Source organism: Budorcas taxicolor, chromosome 25 (assembly GCF_023091745.1).
Source record: "Budorcas taxicolor isolate Tak-1 chromosome 25, Takin1.1, whole genome shotgun sequence".
Classification (NCBI taxonomy): domain Eukaryota; kingdom Metazoa; phylum Chordata; class Mammalia; order Artiodactyla; family Bovidae; genus Budorcas; species Budorcas taxicolor.
In genome coordinates, this window is record NC_068934.1 from 50,567,834 (window position 1) to 50,587,509 (window position 19,676).

At 55.7% G+C, this 19,676-nt stretch overlaps 1 protein-coding gene across 1 annotated transcript; it reads right to left on the bottom strand.

The window, feature by feature from the left end:
- Positions 1 to 6,473: 6,473 nt before the first annotated feature.
- On the bottom strand, positions 6,474 to 7,166 carry LOC128068600 (protein TsetseEP-like). Its single transcript, XM_052661709.1, has one exon. The coding sequence runs from the start codon at positions 7,164 to 7,166 to the stop codon at positions 6,474 to 6,476; it is 693 nt and encodes a 230-aa protein (XP_052517669.1).
- Between the last annotated feature and the right edge of the window lie 12,510 nt (positions 7,167 to 19,676).

Below are 19,676 nucleotides of genomic sequence, written 5' to 3' on the forward strand. Positions count from 1 at the left end.
CTCAGAATGGCCATCCTCAAGATAAGAGAGAAGGACCTTGGTGAGGATGTGGGGGAAAGGGGGCCCTTGTGTGTTGGTTGTGGGAATGTAACTCGGTGCAGCCCTTATGGAGAGCAGCAGGGAGGTTCCTCAAAAAATTAAAACTAGAACTACCATACAATCCAGCATGCCATACCTGGAGTTGTTTGCAAAAGAATGAGCGTGCTGTGTCAAAGAGCTGTCTGCACTCCCGTGGCCATGCAGCGTGAAGCACAGCAGCCAGACACAGAAGCAGCCTAGGTGTCCATCCACAGATGGACGCACGCGGCTATATCTCGAGCAGCTTGAGATGGTTTACGGTGTCCATCCACAGATGGACACACGTGGCTACATCTCGAGCAACTTGAGATGGTTTACGGTGTCCATCCACAGATGGACGCACGTGGCTACATCTCGAGCAACTTGAGATGGTTTAAGGTGTCCATCCACAGATGGACGCACGTGGCTACATCTCGAGCAACTTGAGATGGTTTAAGGTGTCCATCTGTCATCCACAGATGGACGCACGCGGCTACATCTCGAGCAGCTTGAGATGGCTTAAGGTGTCCATCCACAGATCTCGAGCAGCTTGAGGTGGTTTACGGTGTCCATCCACAGATGGACGCATGTGGCTACATCTCGAGCAGCTTGAGGTGGTTAAAGGTGTCCATCTGTCATCCACAGATGGACGCACGCGGCTACATCTCGAGCAGCTTGAGGTGGTTTACGGTGTCCATCCACAGATCTCGAGCACCTTGAGGTGGTTTACGGTGTCCATCCACAGATCTCGAGAAACTTGAGGTGGTTTACGGTGTCCATCCACAGATCTCGAGCAGCTTGAGGCGGCTTATACGCACGCGGGAACAGGATGCTGCCGCACACTCGCTAGGTCGTGTCCGACTCTGTGACCCCACGGACTGTAGCCCGCCAGGCTCCTCTGCCCATGGGATTTCCCAGGCAAGAATACTGGAGCGGGTTGCCATTTCCTTCTCCAGGGGATCTTCCCGACCCAGGGATCGAACTCAAATCTCCGGCACTGGCAGCAGATTCTTTACCACTGAACCACCGGAGAAGCCCAATGAACCAGTATACAGCCTGACAAAAGGAGGACGTCGTGCCACGCACGGCTGCCTGGGTGAGCCTGGGGGACGTTGTGCTAAGTGACATAAGTGACGTAAAAAGACAAACGCTGGGAGACCTCACTCACATGAGGGATCTAAACCACCCGAACTCATGGTGACAGAGGGCAGAATGCTCGTTTCCAGGCCCTGGGCGTCCCTGGGGGCTCCGATGGGAAACAGTCTGCCTGAAATGCAGGAGACCCAGGTTCGATCCCTGAGTTGGGAAGATCTCCTGGAGAAGGGAATGGCAACCCGCTCCAGTATTCTTGCCTGGAGAACCCTGGGGACAGAGGAGCCTGGCGGGCTACAGTCCATGAGGCTGCAAATAGTCATACACGACTGAGTGACTAACATACACTTCCAGGGACTGGGGAGGTGACTGAAACAGGGGCCCGTTGGTTAAAGGGCACAAGCATTCAGCCACAAGAAGGGAAGTTCTGGCGTCTGATGTACAGCATGGTGACTATAGTTAATAATGTATTAAATGCTTGAACTTTGTTAAGATAGTAAATTACCAAGTGTTCTCATCACGAGAGAAGGGTGACTACGTGAGGTGACAGGTGTGTAAATTAGCCGCATTGCTGGAATCATTTCACAACACACGGGTCTACCTAATGCGTGTGCACACACAGCGTGCAACAGAAGCAATTTTTATGTATTTATCAATCATATCATTTTTCATTTACGGAAAAAATATGCCATCAGTTGGCCTTTGGAGGAGGCTGAGAACTGATTCATCACTTTAAACATGAGAAAGGGAAAGTAGGTTTATCCAATTTTTTATACACAAACTCTATCTCATGGCAATCATAAAATGAAAGGAAGAATTCCAGCTTATAAATGGGGAGAAATCACAGGATCAGAAACTCAACATCCTGTATTACTCATGAAATAATGAATCTAGGCAAAGAGTGATTCATTATGCGTGGAGTTTACTGAAGGCAACCAAATCAGCACTTGGTGAAAAATGGGCACCCTGAAATGCACGTTAGAGTGAAAAGGACGGGCTCAGGACTACCAAGTCGAAAACCCACCCAAGTACCCACAGAGACTGACCTAGGGCTGTTGCCAGGCCCTGCCCGCCCCTGGGAGCCGGGCAGCAGGTGGGCGATGGTGGCGCTGGCGGGTCCCCTGGAAGCTCCGCGTGGCCCCGGAGCTGCCCGAGCGACTGACGCGCTGCCGCATCGCTCCTCCTTCTTCCGGGGTGCCCGGGGGCGCTCCCACCGAGCCCCACGGTGAGGGGCCCGGGGGAGCCGGCATGACCGCGCCGGCAAGAAGGCACCGGCGGCGGGGGAGGCCGGTTTGGCGGCGCAACCGCTCCGTCCCGGGGGACAGACGCGCGGAGCTGTCGGGCAGCTCAGGGTCCCCGGGCGGGCGCGGGAAAAAAACTGGCAGGACAGGCAGGCCAGTCGCCTCCCCCCACCACCCCCGCCCGCCCCCGGCCCCTGGCGAAGCCCCTGCATCTCCGCAGAGAGCGCAGACAGCTCCGTGCTGCCCCGGGTAGTGGCTGCGGCTGCGATGCGCAAAGCATTTGGAGAAAAACATGACGTTTAAAGAACTGCTCGCTTTACAGTCAGAGGGGAAGTTTGAAGTGTGCGCTTAAGAACCAGTCACAGCCTCAAAGTTGAGAGTTATGCTTTATTCACCAGGTGGAAATTTTTAGGACTTAAGCCTGGGAAGCAGCATTTCAAGCAATCCTGAGAAAACTGTTCCTTAGAGGCGCGGGGAGGAGTCAGGTTATGTAGAAGTTTGCAACAAGGGGCCGGTTATCTGAAGATCAAAAGTATTTTTGTGAATTAAAACCAGATATCTCAAGCTAAGGGATTCAGTGCTTTCCTAGGTATGGGAAGATGCGAGAGTCTGGGCTCACTGAAGCCGTTCCTTTCGCCTGCATCTCAGCCGTCTGGGGCCAGCGTGGTGAGCTCCTTGGAGCTCACGGAAGGCGGGGCCGCAGCCTGGTTGGTTACCAGATGGCAAGGGTTGCGCTCTTTCCTGGGTGCCCTCAGGGCTCAGAAATTCACATTTGGGGGCTGGAACTTTTGATGACTGTGACATCCTTGTTTACTGAAATGGCAGGAATACTCCATTTCTCAGAAGAAAGTCCATAAAGCTGGGGAGACACAGAATTCTCAAGCCCAAACGGTCAGTTAGAAGGTGGTAGAGCAGCCAAGGACGCCGAGATTCCAAGTAAAACGCACCCACTCTAAGCGCAAACCTCCCCAAGGCCTTGCAGGGGCCACGCCTGCAGGCAGGGAATCTGCAATCACCCCCACCCCCCACCATGAGAGCACGGCTGTCACAGGGGTCTTGATTAGCGGCGTGGACGTTCACAGACTGACTGCAAGGGGAGCCGGCGTGCAGAAAGTGCTGTGCGTGTCAGCGGCGGCGGCGGCTGCGAAGGTGCTGAAGGAAGCGGAGTCGCTCAGTCGTGTCCAACGCTGCGATCCCATGGACTGCAGCCCACCCGGCACCTCCGACCGTGGAATTTTCCAGGCAACGGTACTGGAGTGTGTTACCATCTCCTTCTCCAGGGGATCTTCCCGACCCAGGGATCGAACCCGGGTCTCCTGCATGGCAGGAAGACGTTTTTACCGTCTGAGCCACCAGGGAAGCCAGCCAGATCCCTAATGTGTTTCAACAGCAGAACCGAGAGGAGCTGGTGGGACAGAAGGAACCCACGCCGCCTGTGGAGTGCTGACTCCATCCCCATCGCCCCCACATTTCAGAGCGGCTCCCCAGCGCCTGACCCTCCTTCAAGAACTGAGACGCGTGCCCAGGAGCCCCCGCGGCCCCCACCCCTCTGCCCAGCCCGCATGGCCCAGGTTCATTTCCTCGGGTCTGGTTACCCCAGTGGTGGGGAAGGGCCTTCGAATCCTGAAAGCATCCACCGCCCAGCCAGTCATTTCTAGAATGATTCTGCTTCCGTTGCCCCCCTGCTGTGATGCAGTTTACCCCCCATGCCTGTCGTGTCTTTGCAGCCCCAGATGCCGGGGCAGTCAGGTGAGCGTGAGGGAAATGAACCCCTGCCAACACTCACACAAACCGAGTTTGCCATCCATCACAGAACTAAACGTAAAAACAAAAATGGACGCTCCTAGAAGGAAAGCTAGCAGATTTTTCAGAGGGCTCAGAAGAAGGCACACTAACCGTCAAAGATAAAAACGTTCAATTAGATCATGAAAGTAAAAAAAAAAATCCTGTCAAAGGATGCTATTAAGATACCGAGATAGGGACCTCCCAGGTGGTCCTTCCAATGCAGGGGGTGTGGGTTTGATCCCTGGTCAGGGACCTAAGACTCCGCTTGCCTCACAGCCCAAGAGCCGAGACAAAGAGCAGAAGCGATACTGCAATGAGTTCAAGAGACTTTAGAAATGGCCCGCAGCAAGGCAATCTGTAAACTGCGAAAAGATGTCAAGCCAATAATGAGGCAGAGCAAATAATGGGAGAGATATATATTTATTATATATATACACAGTTTATTTAGATATGATTTGTGGGAATTCCAATAAATCAATCCTGGAAAAAAAGAAAAACAAATAAAAACCCACAATAAAATGGGCCCCAAAACAGAATGAACGTTTTTTTCCAGGGAAGTATACAAACGGCCAGTAAGCATGTGGGAAGGTGCTTGACAGCCTCAGTCACCAGAGAGATGCGAATCGAGGTGAGCGTGAGCCTTCGCTGCACACCCACGGGAACGCTGCAGATTTTTAAGAGCTGCAAATATAAGGGGAGACGGGGAGCCGCTGGTACGCTCAGACCCACCAGCAAGGTTGAAAACGGCATGAGTGTCATGGAAACCGTCAGGCTCTGATGAAGTTAAGCCCTTGCCGCGGTACCCGCCCCCACTCCCCCACTCCGCCGCCTCAGTCCCCAAGCCCGCGTCTACACGTGTAACCGAAACAAACGACGCATTCTCAGAAAGACGCGTGCATACGCACATGTAACTGAATCCAGACGCCGTGCAGCTGAAACGAGCAACGCTGTACGTCAGTCACGCGCCAGTAAACCGGTAACAGCGCGAGCGTTCACGGGAGTCCTGCTCATCACGGCCCAGCGCTGGACACGATGCAGGTGTCTGCGAATAATGGGGTGAGAGGGCTCCCCGGGAGCACACTTCCACCTGGGACACTTCCTGGCGACTAAACGTTCATGCATGGAAACAAAAAAATAAATAAAATTCACGCACGTCTCTGAGACACAGGATAAGACGCCGAGTCAAAGAAGCCAGGATATATGTTTATGGTATCGTTTACGTGCCTCCAACTACAGGCAAAACCCGTCAGGAGGGAGGGGGCTGTGCGCCTGGGGCCTGGGGCTGGAAGGGCCAGCGACCCTGCACGGTGGAGACCACCCAGCACAACCAGGGTGGCGGCTGCATCACAGCCTGCTGAGCCAAACTGGTGGGGTCACGGATTCAAAATACTTGCATCACAGCTCTGGATGTACCTGTCACCTCAATAGGAAAATTAAAATCAGTTTCCTAGAGAATGAAGTTCCCTCAGAGAAGATGCCCAACCAAATGGTGGCCAGTCCACCCAAACTGTCTTCACAGCCCTCAACGACAGCTGGTGTGCGTCATGTCAGCTGACTCGTGGGATTCCTATAAAGTGGACTGAAGAAGGCTAGGAAGCGTAGGAGGAGCCACACAGTTTGTGAAGCCAGGTCCCGTGGAGAGAAGAGTAGGGGGTCTAATTCGTGTTTGGGGGGATGAACTGAGCAGAGGGAAGGCAGGAAGGTCAGAAAGCCAAAGGGCTTCAAATCCTGCTTCTCAAATTCAACAGAATATTGAGACTGGCGGGGTCGGGATTTGGGAACTGTAAGTCTTCTTTTATTTTTCTGCTCAAACCTTTATTTACAGAAATGACACCAATTGATTTTTAAGAAGAGAAATAGAACCTTACAGAGGTTTATCAATGAGCAGAAATAGGAAAACCAAGGATGGTGACTCACCGCCCGGGGTGATCTGACCCCAGGGCTCCCTGAGCTGGGAGCATAGGTTCTGTTCACGAAGAGAAACACCCTGAGGAGGAAACCACATTTAGAAATCAAGGAAGCAGACCTCGGTGTGAGCTCCTGGGGGCTCATGGGACTGTAAAGAGTTTAAGAATAATGTGTGCGTTTGAAATAGGTAAACACACAAGAGGAAGTCATGTGTTGAGTATAAACACCCGACAGGTATATAAAAGCTCCTGACCCCGGAGGCCCCACACTGAGCCGCTTCTCTCTCTCCACCTGCTCCTCTGACCTGCTCCACCCTCAACCCACCAGAACCATGGGCTGCTCTGGCTGCTCCGGAGGCTGCGGCTCCAGCTGCTGTGTGCCTGTCTGTTGCTATGTGCCCGCCTGCTCCTGCTCCAGCTGTGGCAAAGGGGGCTGCGGCTCCTGTGGGGGCTCCAAGGGGGGCTGCGGCTCCTGTGGGGGCTCCAAGGGGGGCTGCGGCTCCTGTGGGGGCTCTAAGGGAGGCTGCGGCTCCTGTGGGGGCTCCAAGGGGGGCTGCAGCTCGTGTGGGGGCTGTGGCTCTGGCTGCGGCTCCAGCTGCTGTGTGCCCGTCTGCTGCCGTGTGCCAGCCTGCTCCTGCTCCAGCTGTGGCAAAGGGGGCTGCGGCTCCTGCGGGGGGTCTAAGGGGGGCTGCGGCTCCTGCGGGGGGTCTAAGGGGGGCTGCGGCTCATGTGGAGGCTGCGGCTCTGGCTGCGGCTCCAGCTGCTGTGTGCCCGTCTGCTGCTGTGTGCCAGCCTGCTCCTGCTCCAGCTGTGGCAAAGGGGGCTGTGGCTCCAGCTGTGGGGGCTCCAAGGGGGGCTGTGGCTCGTGTGGGGGCTGCGGCTCCAGCTGCTGTGTGCCCGTGTGCTGTGTGCCAGCCTGCTCCTGCTCCGGCTGTGGCAAAGGGGGCTGCGGCTCGTGTGGCGGCTCCCAGTCCAGCTGCTGTGGCCCCGTGTGCTGCCAGTGCAAGATCTGAGGCTCTAGCCACAGACCCATGTCATTCTTCCAGCCCAGGCATCTCAGGATGTGTCCTGGGCTGCACGTCATAGCCCTGAAGTTGTGATGTCATCAAGTCCTCCAGAGTTTCTGTCCTCAGTCTCCAGAGTTGGGCATAGAGCAGCCCAGCTGCCAATGAAGGCAGGCGGGGAGGGCATCCAGCTCACACCCATCACCCCCTTACGGAAAGCTGCCCCCGATTCTAACACCACCCGAAGGGGCTCCTGTGGTCCTTGCTCCAGGCACCTCATGGTCTTTAGAGCCTGGGCCCCTGGGTCCCGCCGGGCTCCTCTCCAGGGCCTCAACAGCCACCCCCGAGTCCTGAATGCCTCCCACTCTCTTCCTTGGCATATCTTGGTCCACACTGGCCATTGTTAAATCCTTCAATAAACGCTTTTCCTCTGCACAAGACATATTCTCACAATGAAATTTTTTCCAGCTCCTACCTTGTGAGTAAAACCCACAAATCTGCTTCCACCTTGATCACTGTCTTCTCCTGGTGCCCTGGCTGACCAGTCCACTCTCTCTTTTGCTCACACACTGACAGAGACCTGCTGTGTGGCCCGCACTGGTGTCTATTACAGAATGAGTGAGACACACTGCTGCCTCGGGGGGAGGAGCGTGGCGGGGTCTCAGCAGAGGGACTCAGCCCGTTTGTGGGAGGGGGAGGAGTTGGGGAGCACACGGGAGGGGCCCCAGAGAAGGTGCGCAGGCTCAGGGGGGCTTGTCCGGGGGCAGGGACACACGCTCTGTGGCGTGTGGGCTGCTGGGGAAGCACCCGGCCTTGGAGTCAGTATCAGATACTGTGTGACCTTTGCCAGGTAACCTGGGCTCCTGCCGCGGTTTTCTCACCTGGAAAATGGGGGTCAGCGCGTGTCCACCTCACAGTGTTGTGGTGAAGCTGGAGAGTCTGGCCCACGCCAAGCACTCGGCATGCCACGGACACACGGCACCTTCACACCACGGCTCACGGAAGGGGTACGATCGGGCACGGGCAGAGCTGCGGAGGACCCTCCCAGCTCTTACCGAAAGGAGCTTAATCTTTCACTGGAAGCTGAAGACCCGCAGGATGAGGCTGGAAGCAGCTCGAAGTCCGTTTGCTCGGGGGTCATTGAGGGCCTAACTCACGCAGGCGGGCAGCAGGACGCACGGGTGAGGGGTCCCCAGCCGGGGGGACGGGCTCGCTGAGGTGTTTGGGGATGTGGAGAGCGACGTGGCTCCAGGCGGCCGGGCGGGGGGTGCTGGCCCTGGACCGCACAGTGCTAAGGGGCGGTGTACTCGTCTGCTGTCGCTGGGCCACCGATGACCGCAACTCAGGGGCCGGTCAACCTGACACATCCACGCTTACTATCTCACAGTCTCCCCAGGTCTGAAGCCCAGGCAGGGGCCAGCGGGCAGCCCGCTTGGGGTCTCACGAGGCTGCAGTCAAGGGCCGACTGCACGCACCTCTCATCTGAGGCTCCGGGCCCTCCCCTCCCCACGCGGGACGTGTGAAGAACGCGTCTCCGTTTCTCAAGCACTCTCAGCCAGGGGTCGTTCTCAGCCGCAGGAGAGCCCGCAGCTCCGGGACCCGCGCTCCCGCAGACCCTGCACAACGCGTCGTGCTCCTCCCAGGCCAGCAGGACCGCCTCTCTCTGGCTCGCAGTCCGCCACCTAGACCCCTATTTCAGGGCTCCCTGGGGCGGGCGTCTGGGGTGGAATCTGAAACAGTAAAGAGTCTGCCTGCAATGCTGGAGACGTGGGTTCAATCCCTGGGTCAGGAAGATCCCCTCGAGAAGGAAATGGCAACCCACTTCAGCATTCTTGCCTGGAGAATCCCATGGACAGAGGAGCCTGGCGGGCCCCAGTCCATGGGGTCGCAAAAAGTCAGACACAACTAATCAGCTCACACACAGATACAGGCAGACCCCCCCACCCCCAGGCAACCTCCCTTTTGAGGAACCCAACTGATCAGGGACCTTAACTATATCTGCAAACATCCCCTTTGCCATTTAACCAAACATAATTCCATGAGTGACACCTCATAGTAATCATGGGCTCCGTACACACTCAGAAGGAGATTCTGTAAGGAGGAGGGTCACTTGGGGTCATTTTCCCGTCCTGCCCGTCCCAGGAGAGACAAGTGTGCGGATGAGGACAGGTCACGTTCACAGTATCCGCAGGACGTCCAAAATGGAGACATCCTGGAGGCAGTCAGGTGTGGCCTGGAGGGTGGGTCTTCACAGATCCAGAGGCTGTCAGAGCACGCAACGGCAGCAAAGCTGACGACGAAGGGCCTCCCTGGTGTTCGTGAGACTCTGAGCTCCCAGAGCAGGGCGCCCAGTCTGCATCCCTGCTTGGGGAACTTGATCCCACACAAACAACTCAGAGTCCACACGCTGCAAGTAAAGACCCTGCCACTCAATGGAGACCGTGCCACAGCTAGGACGTGGTGCAGCGAAATAAACATTAAAAAAAAAAGAGCTGGGAGGGAACAAAACCAGCGGGGGTCAGCCTTGGGGTAAATCTTAGGATCTAGAAAAGAGCAGCCAAGGCCAGGGCCCAGGGGACACAGACACTGGGGAACAGTGACTCCAAACAGGAGAAGAAGCAGGGGCCATCTGCGAGCCGTGGAGGTGGTGGAGCCCCGGGGAGAGCTGCTGACCTAGCAGTCCGTGGGGAGCTGGGCTTTCCCAGACTCTGCACGTGGAGAGACGCGGCTGTGTAGAAAGGCCTAAAGAACAGACGAAACAAACAAGAAACACACTCTTGGAGCTTACAGATGAGTTTTGAGCTTACCAAAGTCAAAAGACACAAGGTTAACAGCAAACATCAGTCATTATGTCCACACGATAGGAACAAACTAGAAACCAAAACTTAGAGCACAGTATAGCCACACATTCTCCAAAACAGGAAACACGCAGGTCTAACAGCAATAGCAACGAAACGGACGGCTCTGAATGCTGAAAACCACACGATGCTAAAGAGCAAGACCAAAGACAATCACACAGATAGAGAGACACACCAGGTCCAGGGACTGCGGAACTCAGCGCAGGTAAGACGCCGACTCTCCCAAACTCTGACAAATGCTTATCAAAATCCTAGCAGGATTCTTCTTCTCAGTCGCTCCTAAAAGGTATACAGAAGGATAGAGGGACTAGAATAGTCGAAGCAAATTTAAAAAACAAGATAATTAGAAGAACAACATATGATTTTAAGACTTGCTCTACAGCTACAGGTCTACAGCTTGTAGAAAGAGGAGAGTGGAAAAGTTGGCTTAAATCTCAGCTAAGATCATGGCATCTGGTCCCATCACTTTATGGCAAATAGAAGGGGAAACAATGGAAACAGTGAGAGGCTTTATTTCCTTAGGCTCCAAAATCACTGCAGAGGGTGACTGCAGCCATGAAATTAAAAGATGCTTGCTCCCTGGAAGAAAAGCTATGACCAACCTAGACAGCATATTAAAAAGCAGAGACATTACTTTGCCAACAAAGGTCCATCTAGTCAAAGCTATGGTTTTTCCAGTGGTCATGCACGGATGTGAGAGTTGAACTATAAAGAAAGCTGAGCACCAAAGAATTGATGCTCTTGAACTGTGGTGTTGGAGAAGACTCTTGAGAGTCCCTTGGACTGCAAGGAGATCCAACCAATCCATTTTAAAGGAGATCAGTCCTGGGTGTTCATTGGAAGGAATGATGCTAAAGCTGAAACTCCAGTACTTTGGCCACCTCGTGCAAAGAGTTGACTCATTGGAAAAGACTTTGATGCTGAGAGGGACTAGGGGCAGGAGGAGAAGGGGACGACAGAGGGTGAGATATTTGGATGGCATCACCGATGCGGTGGACCTGAGTTTGAGCAAACTCCAGGAGTTGGTGATGGACAGGGAAGCCTGGTGTGCTGCAGTCCATGGGGTTGCAAAGAATAGAGTCGGACACGACTGAGCGACTGAACTGAACTGAACAAGCAAGCTGGGGGCTTCCTCGGTGGCGCGAGCAGTCAAGAACCCATCTGCCAATGCAGGAGGCTTAAGAGACATGGGTGTGATCTCTGGGTCAGGAAGACCCCCTGGAGAAGAGCATGGGAACCCACTCCAGTACTCCTGCCTGGAGAATCCCACGGACAGAGGAGCCTGGCAGGCTACAGTCCATGGCGTCGCAGAGTCGGACACGACTGAGGGACTTAACCCAAGCAGGATACACCACGTGGGGGTGGGGGAGGAGCCATGTCAAAGCGCTCTGTCAACGCTCCTCCGTTCACGTAACATTCTCCACGTGGCAGAACTGCCGTGAGATTGCTCAGTGGTCGCCAGGGGTCAGGACTGTGGGAAAGGTGTCATTATTTGCGGATAAAATGAGGGAGTTTCTTTCAGGTGATGGCTGTGGTACTAGCTCTTGGAATCCTCACATGTGATGAAACTTCTTGCACTACACATTGAAAAGGCCTATAAAAACTGGTGGAATCCAAACAAGGTCTGCGCCTGAGTAAACTGAACTGTGCCAATGTCAACACCTTATTTTTGACAATGTACCATGGTTAGGGGAGAGATTATGACTGAGCAGGGAGAGTGGTGGTCAGTGCTCGGCGGCGGCAGAGCTGCTGTTTGGGAAGATGAAGTTTTGGAGAGGGATGGTGGAGACGCTTCCACAGCAGTGGAATGTTGTGCTCGATACCCTGAGCTGCACACTCAAAATGGCTAAAATGGTAAAGGCGTGAATTTTTATTGTTTTAGTTGCTGAGTTGTGTCTGACTCTTTGCAACCCCATGGACTGTAGCCCACCAGGCTCCTCTGCCCACGGTATTTCTCAGGCAAGAATACTGGAGTGGGTTGCCGTTTCCTTCTCCAGGGGATCTTCTTGACCCAGGGATCGAACTCAAGTCTCCTGCCCGGCAGGTGGGTTCTTTACCACTGAGCCACCAGGAAAGCCTCAGATGTATGTATGATTTAGCACAAGAATTTTTTAATAGATTATTATTGGGAGAGCTGGGTGAGAGAGACAGTGGAACTCTGAACTATCTTTGCTACCTCTTGGGAATCCTGAACAATCACAAAATTAAAGCTCCTCTGTGTCTCCTGGTTTGGATGCTGCGTTACTTGGTCACCCTGCCTCGGACTGTCCGCTACTCCCAGGACTAACCAAAGCCACAGCCTCTGCTCAGCCGGACGCCCGCTCCCATCATTCAGTCCCTTCATGCCCATCACTCAGCCTATCCAAGTTGCAAAAGATGCCAATATTAGGAGGTGTGCTATTAGGAAAGTACACTCTGGAGAGAAGACCAGGAGTACAGCTAGGCAAACTTTCGCTGAAGAGTTCAGGTGTGTGACTGATGGATCAACTCAACCATCTGAGCAAAATCCAGGAGCAGAAATGGATTATCGGGGAACGGTTTGTGGAGGGCCTACCTGACAGAGAAGCTTCGCTGGAGGCTCAGACAGTAAAGACTCCGCCTGCAGTGCAGGGGACCCAAGTTCCATCTCTGGGTCGGGAAGATCCCCTGGAGGAGGGCATGGCAACCCACTCTAGTACTCTTGCCTGGAGAGTCCCATGGACAGAGGAGCCCGGAGGGCTACAGTCTGGGGGTCACAAAGAGTCAGACGCGACTGAGCGGCTTTTACAGCAGCACCTAACTGGGGGGCTCGCTGTGACAGGCCTGGGAGATCGCCAGCGTTCTGTGAACGTTCCACCAGCAGAGTTGTGTTGTGGCAGAATGCAACCTGAGCCAACTTTGAGAGACAGTCGAGGACAGAGGAGTCTGGCGTGCTGCAGTTCATGGGGCGGCAGAGTCAGCCCAGCTTAGCAACTGGACAGCAACAGCTACACAGCAGCAGAGTCGCTTCTAGTCCAGACGGAAGGGAGCAGAGACCCGGGGCGGGAAAGAGGCTGTCGCTGCAGAGGCCACAGGCAGGAAATGGGCCGGTAGATGCTCAGCACCAAACATGCGCCACTCCTCAGAAAACTTGCAGCCCCCAGGGGGCTTCCCGGGTGACTCAGCGGTGAAAGGAAAAACCCATGTGCCGATGCGGAGCACATGGGTTCAATCCCTGGTCCAGGAAGACCCCACATGCCACAGAGCAACTGAGCTCACGCGCACGGCTACTGAGTCTGAGCTCTGGAGCCCGGGAACCACAACGGCTGAGCCCCCGCACCACAGCCACCGAAGCTCGCGCCCTAGAACTTGAGCTCTGCAACAAGGGAAGCCGCCACAATGACCGCCCGTGCTCTGCAACGAAGAGCAGCCTCCACCCAGCACAGCCAGGGGAAAGCCCGAACAGCACGAAGACCCAGCGTGGCCTAAATAAACAATCTAAAACTTATCATTAAAGAAACCCTCTGCCTCCCGAGGAACGTCCTCAGCCCCCTGTCTGCAGTCTGCCTCCTGCGGACCAGGCTGTGTGAGGAGCAAGGGAGCCCGAGGGGGCAGCGCCACGGCCCTGGCCGGTACTCGGATCTCACGGGTGTCCTTGGCATCGATTCTGATTCCGTGATTTAAACAAACAAAAGCTTTCTGTGTCTGTCGGTTGCCTCGCTCTCCAGACTCTCCGGGGACGACGAGCTCCCCGAGGCAGGAGCTGACCGGGCCTGGCCCTCTGCACGCTGCGCATCCGTGTGCGCTCACGGGAGTCAGGGTGTCGTGAGGAGGACCGCAGGGGGAGCCCCGGGGCAGAGAGGAGGGTTAGGGAGGGCACCACGGGGAGGCGGCGGCGTGGGGAAGGCTGTTTGTTGAGGGAGCTCACAGCACAGTTTCGGCCCCAAAACGGAGTCAGAGAGGGGAGAAGACAAGAGATGGCCGTGGGGGAGGCCCTAGGGCAGCGCCAAGTCACGGTGGCCAAGGGGCCCACGGCTCCAGGGGACGTGCCCAGGGTTTAGGGGCCCACTGTCTGCGGCTCTGCCGGGACTCGCCGCCCACTGACGGCGGAGCTGACGCAGGCGAGAGGCAGAGGGCGCGGGTGGGTGTCTTCAGAGGGCGGGCTGCGCACGAGGACTGCCGGTCAAGCCGGAGCCCGGCGGGTGCACCCAGGGCGGGGGCCCGTGGAGACGACGGCAGTGGGCACATGGCACGACTTCCTGAGGACGGGGAGGGGGCCCAGTCCCAGCAGGCGGCGAGGTCTGCCCTCCACACCAGCAGAAACGGTCCTCTTTGGTCCAGCGAGCCAGCTCCCACACGGCGGGAGATGAGGGCCCCAGAAGTGGGCTTCAGGCAGGAGGAGCCAGTTCAGGGGAGCCCCAGGAAGAGCGGTTTCACCAAAGAGGGAGAAAGCCAGGGCCTGGGCTCAGAGCCTCGGATCTCGCCTAGCAGCACACAGGACACAGCAGCTGGCGCCGCAGCCCCCGGAGCAGCCAGGGCAGCCGGTGCTTCTGCTGGGCTGAGGGTGGAGCCGGTCCGAGGAGCAGGTGGAGAGAGAAGGGGCTCAGTGCGGGGCCTCCGGGGCCGGGAGCCTCCACATGCCTGCAGGGTCAGCTGAGACGCTGGGCACGTGCTCACTTCCTGACTTCTATGTACGGTTCTTTCCTCAGGAAAATCGTGATCTAAAAATAACAGAAGTGCCGCGTTTCACCTGGAGCCATTTCCTCCTCTCACACCGTTTTCCTCCGTCACGGTCCAGCTCCTACGGGCTCTCGTGACCCTGGGAACAGGACAAGCTTCGTGTCTTTCTGCTCACTACACTTCCCATCCCAGGCTTCTATCACTGTTTGAAGGAACAGTCACCTTACATTAGTTTTCCACGGTTTCTTAGTTTTATGGAGACACATAAACCTCAGGCTCTCGTGGCTCTTGACCGAAGCTCAGCACGACAGCCAGGCTCTCCACGGGTGTAGGAACAGAACACTTGTGTGGTGGCCAGGGTTCCGGAAAGCCCAGCGCCCCCCAGGCTTCTGGGCCACGAGGCGGCCCATCTCGAGACCCCGAAACCCGAGAGAGTGCCCGCCTCTGCTCCTCCGGGTCCTGTCTCTCCAGGTCCAATGCCAAGGCCCTGTCCGCGGCCCCTCTGCGAGGCTTCGGGGTTGCTGGGTCCCCGCGTTCTCCTCTCTGCTCCCTGCACACAGCAGGTCATCAGCCCTGGACCCTAAAGCCCAAGCGCTGCGGGGATTTCGCTCAGCGCTCCTTTATTGCTTTAGGCTTTTTTTCTTTTTTGCTATTTTTTTTACAGTTGTAGGAAAACACACGCAACATGAACCACGCCATCGAGCCGTGCTAAGGGCACAGTTCAGGGCCACCAAGCACAGTCACACTGCTGTTCGGCCGTCAGCAGCATCTCATCAAACCGAAGCTCTGCCCCCATCACTCACTCACTCCGCAGCCCCTGCCGGCAGCCCCGGCCCCACCGTCCGGCTGTCTGCGTCTGTGAACTACAGCTCTAGGGGCCTTGTATGAGAGGTATCAGACAGGCTTTGCCCTTTTGTGATCGGACCATTCCACTAGCATGAGGCCCTCAGGGTTCATCCACACACAGCCTGTGTCAGAATGGCCTTCCTTTTCGAGGCTGAGTAATACTCCACTGTGTGCACGGACCATGGTGTGTGCGTCCCTTCATCCGCTGATGGGCCTCTGGGTTGCTTCCACATTTCAGCTGCTGTAAATGCTGCTGCTCTGAACGTGGGCGTGCAAACACCTGTCTGAGTTCCTGCTTCCAACTGTTTTGAGGACACACCCAGAAGCTGAATACCTGGGTCATATTTTTGTTCTATTTGAGGAATCTCAGGCAGAGGCTCTTTCTGTTCGAATGCTTTCTGACTCATTCTACCCTAACACATTCTTTCCGAGGGGCCTCCGTGCCATTCCCCTCAGCATTTTCATTCCCACCGGGAAAGCTCCTTTCCGATTTCTCCACATCCCGACCAGCACCTGTCACTTCCTGCCTCTCTGACAGTGGCACCATCGGGGGTGAGGGGGTGCAGGCTTTCTTAGTTAAGGGCTGCAGATACTTGGGGGGCTCCCTCCTGACCCCCAGACACTTCTGGGGTACCTGGGGAGCCATCACACGTCTCCCAAGGGATCTTCCTCAGATTATCTTCCCCACCGCATGGAGGGGCACTGCTCCCGCATGCTCAGAGATCCCTGGGGAAGAGTCGGCCGGTGGTTGCAGACCATGGGTCTGGGGCATCTCGGGATGCTGATCTCCTCTTGTCCATATTCAAGGCGTCCACCGTTATGTCAACACAAGAGGTGGGAAAGAGGTGAAATTCCAGAATAATGGGGTCCAGGAAAAGATCCTGAAAGCTTTCGGGGAGAGAAATCAACAGACACAAAGATGTCTAAATCCTCCTGGCCGCAGGAAAAGCCCGTCATCTCTGTTTTGAAGGAAGCTGCTTGCCTGGAATCAGAGGTCTAGCCAAGCCACCAATCAGACTTAAAGTGAGAATTAGAATCTTTCTTCAGAAATGCCGATTTCCAAAAGGTGTAACCTCACTGCTTTCTTTCTCAAGAAATTCCTGGTGAATGTGCTCCATTGAGACAAGGAGGTGAGCCAGGAAAGAAAGGCAGGGCTCCCTGGCAGAAGCAGACGGCCGCGGGAGCACGGCGACGGCCAGGAGGACAGAGGGCCCCAGGCAGCAGGGAGCCCGGGGCAGGGGCAGGGGCCCCAGGGGTCTCCTCCAAGGTGAAAACAGCTGCAGTCAGAGGATGCGCCTAAAGCCAGAAGGGACGCCAGGAGAGTCACACCTCAGGTGCAGAAGGCGGGATGAACGAGCGGACAGCGATTGCTGGGAAATGGCCCAGAAGTTTACATGCTCAGCAGAGGGGCTTAGAGAAAGCAGAACCCTCATCTTCCATTGTTGAAATCCCACAGGACACCCAGTCAATGGAAAAACAAACAAGAATGTGCGGTCTTTTTCTTTTTTTTGATTGAGGTTAACAGAAGAAGCAATTGACAGCGCTCTGGCAGCAATGCTGTTCCGGGTAACGCTTGGACTATGTGTGTGTGTGACTTAGACAGAAATAAGCCTGAAAGGATGGGCGGGGTCGGGGAGGCTGCACTGGGTCCACGAGACGTGAAGACACCATACAAGCCACAGTAACAAGTGCGGGATGGCTCGCGGCTGGACAGACATTCAGGGGGAACAGAAGGAAAGTTCAGGGTTTTGAATAAAATAAACACAGAGGTTCCTGATGGGAGAGCAGACCCAGACCCAGGACAAGCAGCTCCAGTCACCACAGGGATTTGTGTAAAGGGATCAGCGAACAACAGCAAGCGTGTGACACAATCATAAACCTTTTAATAGCTGTTATTAGTATAAGGCAAACAGAATACGCCTGGGAATGCAGTATAATCAACACAAGGAAGGGACCACGTGCCCAGGTCACACCTGCCCCGGCAGGTATGTAGAGGCTCCCGGCCCCGGAGGCCCCACACTGAGCCCCTTCTCTCTCTCCACCTGCTCCTCTGACCTGCTCCACCCTCAGCCCACCAGAACCATGGGCTGCTCTGGCTGCTCCGGAGGCTGCGGCTCCAGCTGTGGGGGCTGCGGCTCCAGCTGCTGTGTGCCCGTGTGCTGCCGTGTGCCAGCCTGCTCCTGCTCCAGCTGTGGCAAAGGGGGCTGCGGCTCCTGTGGGGGCTCCAAGGGGGGCTGCGGCTCCTGTGGGGGGTCTAAGGGGGGCTGCGGCTCGTGTGGGGGCTCCCAGTCCAGCTGCTGCGTCCCTGTGTGCTGCCAGTGCAAGATCTGAGGCTCTGACTGAAGATTTCAGGTGGCTCCTAAGGATGTGGGCTTCCCATCGAGTGCCTGTAGACATGACGTAGACCATCCCCAAGCAGTTCCTGTCTAGGTGATGGACAGCTAGAGTCTCCTGGCTCCAGACTCCTCCCCAGCACCTGAGGGAAAGGCATGAAGCTCGCCCACACACATTCCCTGAGAGGGGGAACCGTGCCCCAGACACTTTTGCGCCTTCTACCCACACACCCTAATGCCTGAACCAGACTTGCCCGGAAATGGTTCACAGGTCAGGGAGGTGGCCAAAATTCCCATTTCTAATTATTCCATGTGAGGCACCAAACCTTTGCCTTCCTCTGTCTGCCAGGAGCTTTATCATTGCCACAAGTGTGTCTCCTATAACCCACCTGATTACAAGTGCCTTAAGACCCACAACGGGTCTGGGTGCACCAAAACGTAAACCCCCCACCCACAGACCTTGGTCTCACTGTGCTTTCCTTCCAGCCTATCTTGTTAGCAAAATCGATCGTGTTTCCCTCTCCTGCTGCCTAATCGATCACGGCTCCCGGGGCCCTTCACTGCTGTCACCCCAGTGCCGGGCTCAGCAGTCATTCCACAGACGTTAGGTAGAGTGATGGATGGAGGACCCACTGAGTGCGTGTGTGAGTGAGCGAAGAACTGATGGAAGCAAGCAGAAGACTCTCGTTAGCAGAGGCGGGGCACCCGCCGAGTGAAAGGGACTCAGGATTCAGGCTGTCCCTGCTGGCATCAGGGAGGCAGCTCCTTCTCCAGAGAGGATGTGCTTGGAGGAGGAGGAGGGGACATTTGCCCTCAATGCCCAGAAAAAGGTCTATTGGGTGGGCTGCACGCCATCCAGGCCCCAGAGCAGGGGTCAAGCCTGGAGAGAAAGAGGCGACTAAAACGAGCTGAGCTCCTGAGAAGCTGCAAAGATACAGACGGTCCTGTTTCGGTGACCAGTGTTGGCCTGGCTCAGCAGGGAGCAAGGAGCTCTCTCCCCACCGCTGGGCTCAGAGTCGGTGAGGACCAACCAGTCCCGGATCTCAGCGGGGGGGGCTGGGGGAGGAACAGAAGGGGACCCGATGAAGGTCACCTGCGGAAAACCCCCAGCTGACACCACACCTGCTGTGAGAGCTCGGACCCCTCCCACAAGATCAGGAGCAAGCGACGGGCATCCACGCGCCCCAGGTCTGCTCAGCACCACTCTGACGTGCTAGCCAGAACGGGAGGCAGCAGCCATGAGCTTCCCTGGTGGCTCAGAGGTAGAGAACCCAGCGGTCAATGCAGGAGACACGGGTTCGATCCCTGGTCTGGGAAGATCCCCTGTGCCTCGGAGCAGCTAAGCCCGAGCACCGTGATTACAGGAGCCTGCGCTCCGCAAGAGAGGCCGCCGCGGCGAGAAGCCCACGCACTGCACCTCGAGAGAGCCCGCCCGCAGCGCAAGGCCCACGCTGCCAAAAGTGAAATGACAATGACAGTTTAAGCATGAACGCTGAAAGGAGCAACAGGCATCCATGCCGGGAAGGGAAAGGTGAGACTGCCTCTATTCATGGAAGGCAATATCCAGTGTACGGAAAACCCTAAGGACCACACACACACACACACACACACACACAACTATTAGAGCTAAGAAACGAACTCAGCAGGCTGCAGGATACAACATCAAATATACAAAAATCAACTATATTTCTATACACCAGCAATGCGCCATCAAAATGTAAACTAAGAAGACAATATCATGGAAGAGAACAAAATAACTTAATAAGCTTAACAACTGAAGTGCAAAACGGCAAAACACCACTGAAAGAAGCTAAAGAAAGCCAAAGTAAGCGGAAAGCTGTCCAATGGTCCTGTAGTAGGAAACATGATATTGTTAAAATGACAGTATTCCAAAACTCTGCAGATTTGACATAAT